The 9,395-nt window shown below is 58.5% G+C and overlaps 1 protein-coding gene across 4 annotated transcripts in view; it reads left to right on the top strand.

Annotated features, from left to right (window-relative positions):
• The window catches only part of FANCA (FA complementation group A), a 33,328-nt gene that overhangs the window by 23,357 nt on the left and 576 nt on the right, over window positions 1–9,395 (top strand). For 3 of the 4 annotated variants that reach the window (XM_064723076.1, XM_064723075.1, XM_064723074.1), the window contains 14 exons: window positions 402–475; window positions 967–1,095; window positions 1,543–1,609; window positions 1,813–1,985; window positions 2,248–2,353; window positions 3,121–3,180; window positions 3,737–3,841; window positions 4,466–4,578; window positions 5,129–5,264; window positions 6,357–6,419; window positions 7,537–7,642; window positions 8,018–8,093; window positions 8,415–8,556; window positions 9,103–9,192. In XM_064723076.1, coding sequence (XP_064579146.1) covers window positions 402–475; window positions 967–1,095; window positions 1,543–1,609; window positions 1,813–1,985; window positions 2,248–2,353; window positions 3,121–3,180; window positions 3,737–3,841; window positions 4,466–4,578; window positions 5,129–5,264; window positions 6,357–6,419; window positions 7,537–7,642; window positions 8,018–8,093; window positions 8,415–8,556; window positions 9,103–9,192 — 1,440 coding nt within the window. The remainder of the gene's footprint in view (window positions 1–401; window positions 476–966; window positions 1,096–1,542; window positions 1,610–1,812; window positions 1,986–2,247; window positions 2,354–3,120; window positions 3,181–3,736; window positions 3,842–4,465; window positions 4,579–5,128; window positions 5,265–6,356; window positions 6,420–7,536; window positions 7,643–8,017; window positions 8,094–8,414; window positions 8,557–9,102; window positions 9,193–9,395) is intronic. The other variant, XM_064723077.1, reaches the window with a different exon arrangement.

The following is a 9,395-nucleotide window of genomic DNA, read 5'->3' on the forward strand; positions in this document are numbered from 1 at the left end:
CAGGGCTGGCACACCCTGGGATCCAACCTCCCTTTGGTGCCCACCCTGTCTGACTGAGGGGCTTGGCTCATTTTGCCTTCATTTCTAATAACACACAAGTTCATCCTGGTGCCTGGGCCTGGAGGTGCTGAGTGTGTTGGGAAATGTCAGAAGTAAGGGTGTGAGACAGCCTTTATGGGATCCCATGGAGTTTTGAGGGCCAGCAGGGATTTTTAAATTTTTTTTTTAATAAGAGGAACAGCACAGGAACTTCCTTGGGTCGATGTCTCTTGTTTCACGTCTCTCAACCCACATGGGATTGTGTCTGGAGGTGAAGTGGACTGGGTTTTGTGCTGGTGCCTGCTCTGCACAAGTCATTTCCCTTGCTGTGCCTCCCTGCTCCTGAGTCCTGGCTTTCCCAGCTGTCTTTCAGAGAGTGGCTGCTGCTGGAGCTGGAGGTGTGCCCTGCCAAGGACATTCTCTCTGCTGCAGAGAGGTGAGGCCGAGGGGCTCTGCTGGAGAGGGAATGGTGCAGGAGTGTCCCATCAAAATTAGGGAAAAGCTCTGGGGATCGGGGAGTAAATGAGCAGGTGCTGCAGGGTACAAATGCCTGATGCCTGCTGTGGCTTGTGCTGAGCTCAGGCCCTGCTGGGATGAGGGGTGTGTGTGTTTTCACCTGGGCAAGGCCAGCCTGGAGCAGCCTGGCCTGCTGGAAGGTGTGGGACTGGGTGGGTTTGAGGTCATTTCCAGCCCAAACCATGCCATGGTTCTGTGGGCTCACCCTGCACGTGCAGCCCTTCCAAGCCACTTGTCACAAACCCTCCCTGACCCTGGAGGAGCTGGGTGGGGTCTGCTGGAGGGCTCCTCATGTCTGTACTCACCTGGAGCTTTATCTGAGCTCACATCATTCACCTCTCTTGATGTGTGAGCTTCCCTCTGCATCAAGGGAAGGGCAGCATTCCAACATTTCCTCCTTTTCCACTGCAGACAGGATTTCCATCACTGGGCCATCTATCAGAGGTACCTCCCTGCACCTTCTGCTGCTGGTGGCTGTGATGGAGACCTGGAGAAGGCCTGTGGAGTCATCCTCAATGCCATCCTGGACTCCTCACACAGGTATTCAGGGCCATGCCTGCCCTCGCTGGTTCCTGCCCTGGGAGCTGTCCCTTCCTGGGGCTGGGGGTGCCATTCCCTGCTGCTCTGCTCTGCTCTGCTCTGCTGGAAGGGGCCCTGGGAGGTGGCCCTGGGTGACTCCCAGGCCCTGCTGAGGGTGGCAGAGCTCTGGGGCTGCAGCCACAGAGGGGCCCTGTCTGGCTGTGTGTTTAAAGCTGACTTTGTACTCAGCTCTGTGTGGCCAGACAGGCAGCAATGCCCCCAGGGAGTGGCTGGAGCTGGAGAGCCAGGAGGGAGCTCAGAGGAGAGCCACTGTCTCAGCCACAGCTGATTTATGGCACAGTGTTTGAGCTCTGTGTTCTTCTGAAGCATCTGACTGTGCTGGGCTGTGCTTCCCCCTGGCCCAGCAGGGGCAGTGCCCCATGTGTCCCCAGCTGTCCCCAATTTCAGGCTGGAGCTGGGGGGCTGTGCCCACTCGAGGACGTCGCTGAGCCCCGAGATGCTCTGCAGGCTGCAGGTGATGATTCCACACCCTGGGGTGGCTGTTTGGTCCTGGAACCTGACCAAAGTACCCCCTCATGCTCACTGTGACCTGTGAGCTGAGCTGTGGGGACTGAGGGGGGTTTTTCTTGTTGCTCTCTGGTTGCTCCAGAGGATCAGAGGGGGTTTGGGAGCAGCCTGGTGCAGTGTGCCCCTCACTGTTCCCCATCCCCTGTTCAGGAGCTGGTGCTGGAGCTGAGGTGCAGGCCAAAGCTGCTCCCTGGCTGCTCAGCTGCCCAGAGGCCCGTGGTGCTGGAGCTGCTGCAGGGGAGGCTGGCAGGCACAGAGCCACAGCAGGGATCTGCCCTGGGCCAGCAGCTCTGGAGGCAGCAGGAGCTGCTGCTGCACAGGAGGTGAGAGCAGCCCTGGGCACTGGGGAGGCCTCCAGGGCAGCTGGGCTGTGCAGGGCCCTCCTCTCTGCTGCCACAGCAGGTGACAGTGACACTGCATGCCTGGGGACAGCCATGCAAGGGACACTCATTCCCTGGCACCCACTGGGATTAGCTGTGTGCTTATTCCATGTGCCATCCTGGGCTGCCCTGGGTGTCACACTCCTTCCTGGAGGCTGATTCTGCCCCTGACAGTGACCCCAGCTCTCCTCCTTCCCTGCCCAAGGGTTCTGCTGGGGCTCCCTGCATCCACCCTGGTCACCACGTGCTGGAAAGGGAACAGAGCAGTGCTGGACTGTGACAGCTTCTTCTGTTTTGTGAACTCTGAGCTGGTAGGTGCTGTGAGCCCAATGGTGACTGCTCCTTGCTAAAGGTGCTCTAGATAAAGATTAAATTTGAATTTAGGGAAGGAGGTCACATCCAGACTGCCCAGAGAAGGTGTGGCTGCCCCAGCCCTGCCAGTGTTCAGGACCAGGCTGGAGCAGCCTGGTCTGTGGGAGGTGTTCCTGCCCATGGTCCCTTCCAAGCCAATCACTCCATGATTCTGTGACTTCATTTGGAATTGTGGTGGCATTTGACACTATGGAGAGCAAATCCTTGGGAGTCCCTTAGTTTGGTGAAGTGGGTTATAGGAAATCTTACAGTGCTTCTGGGAGGCCTGGGAGGGGCCGAGCACGAGCCCTTCTCCCTTCCCTCCCTCATGCCAGGGCCTTGAACTGTTTTGCTGTAGAGTGAGATCCTCCCCATCCTCCTGAGCAGCACCAGGGGCATCCCTGCAGCTTGCAGGTCCCTCAGGAGCCTGCTCTGTGCTCCAAGGAGAGCTGATTTCTATTTATCCATCCTGGCTGCCCTTTCAGGCCCTCCTGAGCAGCCAGAATCCTCTGTTCCCCCAGGACTGGATCCATCTGCTGCTGCACTCTGGGGCAGGGGCTGCCAGCCCTGCACACCAACCACCTCCCACCAGCTCAGCTGATGGTCCCCAGTCCCAGGGGGTTCCTCTGTGCTGGCTGAGCCCCGAAATGCTCTCAGGAAATCCTGTTCCAAAGGGAGGCAGTGATGGTTTTGTTGATTTTGTTTCCCTGCCCTTGTGTTCCTGCAGAAGAACGTCAGCTCCAGGGGCTACGCGCTCTCCTTCGACATCACTGCTCACTTCTTCAGGGTGAGTGATGTGCTCCTGTCCTCGGCCTGCTGGGCCTGTCAGGGCTCTGCTTTGCTGCTCCTGGCCCTGACACAGCTTTCCTCCTTTGCTGCTGCTGTCCTGTGCTCCTGATCCTGACAGAGCTTTCCTTTGCTGTTCCTGTTCTGTGCTCCTGGCCCTGTCAGAGCTTTCCTCCTTTGCTGCTCCTGGCCCTGACAGAGCTTTCCTCCTTTGCTGCTCCTGTCCTCTGCCCCCTGGCCCTGCCAGAGCTCTCCTCCCAGCACACGGGGTGCAGAGGAGCTCTCCTCCTTGGCCCCCTCCTTTTGAGAACTCCTGATTAATTCCCAGAGGAGCAGGAACCAGGGGAGCGAGGGGGAGCGGCGGGAGGAGGCGGTGCTGGAGCAGAATTTCAATACAATGCAGCAAAGCCGTGCGGGGAGGAGCCGCTGGCTGATGCCGCTTTTGCTGGGCCGTGCTGACCCCTACAGTTGTCTCTGATTAGTTTGCACAGCTCAGCGATGGATTGGAGCAGCACACGGGGGTGTGTGGAGCCATCGTGTCCCTTGTCCCCCTGCAGGGCCTGCTGAGTGCCAGCCTGGACTGTGAGGATGCAGCAGAAGGGGTCAGCGAGGCTCTGGCCGCGTGTCAAACCGAGTGTCCCGTGGTGCTCCTCTCTGCAGCGGTGACTGAGCTCATTGTGGGGCTCTGGTCTGGGGGAAATGCAGCTCAGGGAGCTGGTGTAAACACTATCCACCTGTGTGACATTCCACAGAAACTCCCAAAGCCTTTGGAAATTGTGTTTCCAGGGTGGTTTTGAGCTCTGGGTACCTCTGATCCCAGCCCTGGGCTCCTGGGTGCTGCCAGGGGCTGTGTCAGAGTGGAGCTGGGAGGTTTGTCCTGGTCTCTGATGCCCTGTGTGGGGTGTTTGTTACATCCAAGCAACCAAACTGCCCCAACCCCCAGGTTTTATTCCCTGTCCTGTGTGTAATAACTCCCTGTGTGCAGTTTTCCACAGGGATTCATGCTTTGGTGCATGTGTTGAGCTTGGCCATCACCCTGTGGAGCAGCTCTTTGATTCTGGCTGTTCCTGCAGAGCAGTCCCAGGGGCACCATGGTGTGAGCATGGTCACAACTGACCCTCTGCATTTCCAGGATGTGAAATTTCTCCATTTCTGATGTGTGCATGCACAGTGTGGGCATTTTCACTGGGCAGAGGGGAAGATCCCCTTTGCCTGAGTGCCTGGCTGTACCTGACTGTGAGCACTGAGCCTCCCACTAATGCTGCTGTTCCCATCTGTGTCCCCAGCTCTGGTGGCCGAGGCTGGAGCCAGCACTTTGCTGCCAGTGGAAGAGGCTCTTTGGGGGTCCCCTTGCAGGAGAACTGGCCAGGCTGAGGGGCTGGCACAGCTCAGGCACCAGGTGGGTGTGAGGGATGGGGCAGGAGCTGCTCTCCTGGGCTGAGGCTGCCGGGACAGACAGACAGACAGACAGACAGACTCCTCTCACTCCAAGTGGGTGAGGATGGCTCAATCTGGCCCTGTGTGTGGTGTGGGTCACAGTGCTCCCCCCTTTGCTGCCTGGATTTGGGGATCTTGGCTCCTGAAGCTGCTCCCTGGCTGCTTCCTCCTGTGCCTCTCCCTACACTGTCAGTGCCCTGCAGCTTTTCTGCAGAATTGGGAATTTGTGCAAGGATCTCCTGGCAGGTTATGGCAGGTGATGATCACATGCTGCTGTAGTGTGGAGTCACTGCTGATGAAAGGGATTGGAGAATGCTGCTGTCTGCTTCTAGATTTGGCTTTTTTACAGCTGTCTCCATGTAGCATCATTCTCCAAAACTGAGAGAATGATTTATCTTCTTGTCCCAGTCACAATTTGCACCTTTACCCAAGTCCCCGATTTCCTCCTCATTCCCAGCAGGATTTTCCCCATTTTCCCCTGCAATCCCATGCCATGTTTGTTCTGTTTGCAGGTTCCTCTGCTCAGGAGCAGCTTTCCCTGCCTCTGACCCGCCCTGGCTCTCAGCTGCCTTCCTGCACGGGGCCCTGCTGCAGCACTCACCCCGAGGGACAGAGGCACTGCACAGGCTGGGCCCTGGGGCAGAGCAGGCAAGGCTGGGGGCACTCCATCCATCCATCCATCCATCCATCCATCCATCCATCCATCCATCCATCCATCCATCCATCCATCCATCCATCCATCCATCCATCCATCCATCCTTCCCTCTGCTCTCATTTCATCCCTCTGCACCTGAAAGCCACAAACGGGAGGTCTCTGGCTCAGAGGAGCTGTCCTGAGCTAGTGCTGCACCCCTGGTAACCCCTGCTGGGAATTCTTGCTGCTGGATAGTTGATAAAAGTGCCTGTAAATTGCCAGGTGCTAAATTCTTATCCTCGAGGCAAAGTTGTTCCAGGCTTCAACTTTTACCTCAGGCTCTGGCTCCTGGGAGGGCTGTGGAGGTTGTTCCACAGCTGCTTTGGAAACTGGAGCTGGACAGAGCCCTGCAGAGAGGGAGAGCTCAGTCCATGGTGCCAGGATTGCCTCTCCCTCCAACAGGAGCAGTCCTTGTGGGTTTTAGCTCTTGGCTGGGCAGTTGAGGAGATGCAGGATTTTGTGAGACAGCAGTGCAGGCGTTCTGGGGCTCTGGGAAGTTGTGCTGGGATTCCCAGAGAGAGATTTCCTGAGGGTTTGCCCAGGTGTGGGGCAGGAGGTGGCTCAGGCCGTCACCTCAGTGCAGGGAATTCTCTGGAAGGGGAATTCTCTGGAGGGCTCTGCTGAGGAGGAAGCTGGGCTGCTGATTTCCAGGGAAGAGCCAGGGTCAGAGCTCAGCCTTGGCAGTGTCCCTGTGCCAGAGGGACACGGGTGACAGTGCTGAAGCAGAACCTCAGGCTTGCTCTGGAGGTTTCCTTGCTGCAGGCAGCAGCTCCTCTCTCTGTGGGATTGTGCTGGGCTGGAGGCAGAAGGTGCCAGCCAGGACCTGGTGTCACTGAGAGCACACAGGGAATAACTGCAGCTCCCACCTCAGAATCCCTGCAGGGTGAATTGAGTTCCTGCCAGGGGCAGTGAGAGCCATGGGAGGGCTGGGGGTACCTGGGGTCTGTGCTCCATCAGGCTGGGAAGGCACCTGGAAGGTGAAATGTTGAAATTCCCCGAGTTCCAAGTCACCATCACCACTCACAGGCTGCCTCTTTTCCTTGCAGCTCCTGGTTGCTCTGCTGTTCTTCTCACTGCTGGATCTCATCTCAGCCAGAATAGCACCAAAGGTGAGCTCAGCCCCAGGGAACTCTGCTGGCACTGGATGTGTCTCATCAGCGTGGTGTGCTGCCCAAAAATGCTTTGTGGGAAGGCTGGGAGCTGGTTCTGCCAGGAGGAAGGGATCAGCAGCACCCCAGACAAGGCTGCTGAAAGCCCTTCTGTTCCCATCAGATTAAACCTGCCTCTCCCTCTCTCCCTGACGTTATCTCCCCTTCCACTGCTTTCATTCCTGCTCCTGGCTGATTTATTATTTCCAGTTTGCTGTTCAGACTTTTCACCTCCCAGGTAGTGCAGGAGCCTGGTGTCTCACTCAGCCTCTGTGCAGATCTCACATCTGTCAGATGAGGCTTTTCCTCAGACTGCATGGCAGAAGGGCTGCCCAGGAAGGAGGAACAGCAGTTTCCAAATGGTTTGATGCTGTCTGTGAAGGAGCAGAGATGACAGAGGATGCAGATGCAGGATGCAGAGCTGCCTGTGGAGGCTTGGTTCTGTCCCTGTGTGTCACCTCAGCTGTGGAGTGCAGCCATTTGGGGAGTCACCTCCCAGAGGGGCTCAGGGAGCAAATTCAGGCACAAGGAACCACCTGGTCTCAGTCTGCCCTTGGGAGAGCCTGGGGGAAGAGCCAGGGAGGAGAGAAACACCCTGGGCAGGCAGAGCTGGGGTTAATGCACTGAAATGAGTAATGAAAACAAACCCCACAATAACCCCAGGACATGGCACTAGAGAGGTCAGGGGGGACAGGGGCTGCTCCATGGGGTGGGTGCAGGATGTGCAGTGGTCTCTTGGCTAATCCAGCTTGGATGGGGCTTGCAGCAGCCTGGGCTGGTGGAAGGTGGCCCTGCCATGGCAGAAGGGTGGGATTGGATCATCTTTAAGCTCCCTTCCAACCCAAACCATTCCATGGTGCAGCTTTGCCCTCTCTCAGCCCTTGGTGAGGAGGGCACTGCCTTGCTCTGGTGCCCAATTCCCTGGGGGAACCCAGGCTGCAGGTGAGGGGAAGATTTGGGGTGAACTCCTGGGGTCCTTTGGCAGAGCCCTTCATGTGCAGCCCCTTGTGGGGGCTCCTCCCTGCTCTGATGCAAGCACGGCCCAGGAGCAAGGAGAGCTCTCCTGTGTGACTCCCAGGAAGGAGTGGATTTCCAGACCTCTCTGGAATGGTCCCTGCAGATCCTGCAGTGCCTGCGAGGGAGGGGCACGGCCTGGCCCCTGCTCTTCCAGTCAGCAGAGGGAGGTGAGTCCTGTCCCCAGGGGCTGCAGGGACATCCTTGCCTTGGGGTGTCCCTGGCAGAAGGGGCTGCTGGGCCCTTGGAAGCTGCACAAAAACCACTTGTGTGAAAGCTGAGAGCATCCTGCTCCTGTCCCAGAGCGTGGCAGTCCCAGCTGACGGTCAGGAGTGCCTGAACTCAGCCTGTCAGGCAGAAAAAGCCTGAGGGGACAATTTCCTTCTCTTGCTGTCACCACCCCTGAGCACCACCTGCATTTATTGCGGCCTGGAAGGCAGCTGTGCAGCCCCTGTGCTGCTGCAGGGCCAGGAGGGGTGAGGGGGGGGCTCTCTGAAGGTCTCGGTGTCCCTGCTGTCCCCTCAGTGCTCCTCCTGTCCCTGCAGCCCCCGGGAGCTTCCACGTCCTGCACAGAGCGGCCTCGCAGCGGCACACGCGGCTCCTGCCCCTGGCCTTCTACAGGTACTGGGAGGGGCATGGGGCATGGCTGGCACCCACAGCAGCTGGCACAGGGGTGCCAGCACTGCTGGCCTGTGGGTGAGCACAGTCAGCCCTTCCCTGAGGCACAGAGAGCCTCGTCAGGCTCGGTGCTGTTTGAGGAGCCGTGGAGCTCTTGCCAAAGAGCTGTGCCAGCAGTGTCCCTTCAGCCCTGTGCTCCAAACACGAGGTCTGGGAGCTGCCTTTGCCTCCTGGGATGCCACGGCACTCAGTCAGACAGGGCAGAGCAGCAGCTGTGTGTGCCACGGCCCCAGAGCTAACAGAGCCCGTGTGTGACCCCTCCAGCCTCACCCCCGGCTTCCAGCAGGAGCTGCTCCAGCAGGAGCCCACCTTCCTCAGCGTGGCTCTCCAGATGTACATCCAGCTGCTGCAGCTCTTTGTGGAAGGGCAAGTCCTGCCACAGTCTGATCAGGACCCCACTGAGCATGTAAGCAAAGCCTGGACTCTTTATTCTCCTGTCATAGACTCCCAGAATGGTTTGGGCTGGAAATCACCTTAAACCTCAGCCTGTTCCACCCCCTGCCCTGGGCAGGGGCACCTTCCACTGTCCCAGGGTGCTCCAAACCCCATCCAGCCTGGCCTTGGGCACTGCCAGGGATGGGACAGCCACAGCTGCTCTGGGCACCTGGGCCAGGGCCTCTCACAGAAACATTTATTCCAAATACCCAGTCTAAATCCACCCCTCTCCAGCTCAAAACCTCTTGTAACTGATCATGTTCTTCAGCTCTTCCCTGCAGCAGCACTTGCAGCATCTCTCTCATTCCCACCTTCCCGTGCTCCTGCAGGTTCCTCATCCCCTGGGACAGAGAGAACTGCCAGGGCTGCTCCCAAACCCCAAACACCCCCTGCCCTCTGAGCTGGGACAGCCTCGGCTGTGGGGTCCCAACAGGGCTGTGGCTTCTGCTTCTCTTCTGGAGCAGGGACTGAACTGAGGGTGATATTTTGCCCACACTGTCACTCTTGTGTCGTGCAGGATCCCCTGGAGCTGATCTCTGCAGCCCGGCAGTTCCTGCTGGGAGCCATCCCCCACTGCCCTGCCCGGAGCCTTGGCAACATCCACCCGGTAGGAGCAGTGCCCTCCCTTATCCAGCCAGTGTGAGCTGGGAGTGCTGCTGCAGCTCCCCGGGCACTGATTCCCGACCTGTGCCGAGCCCGTGCTGCTCTGACCCACCTGGGGATGCTCTGTGCCCCCCTGACCCACCTGGGGATGCTCTGTCTCACCTGGGGATGCTCAATGCCCCCCTGACCCACCTGGGGGTGCCCAGT

The sequence above is a fragment of the Zonotrichia leucophrys genome, chromosome 11 (genome assembly GCF_028769735.1).
Source record: "Zonotrichia leucophrys gambelii isolate GWCS_2022_RI chromosome 11, RI_Zleu_2.0, whole genome shotgun sequence".
NCBI lineage: Eukaryota > Metazoa > Chordata > Aves > Passeriformes > Passerellidae > Zonotrichia > Zonotrichia leucophrys.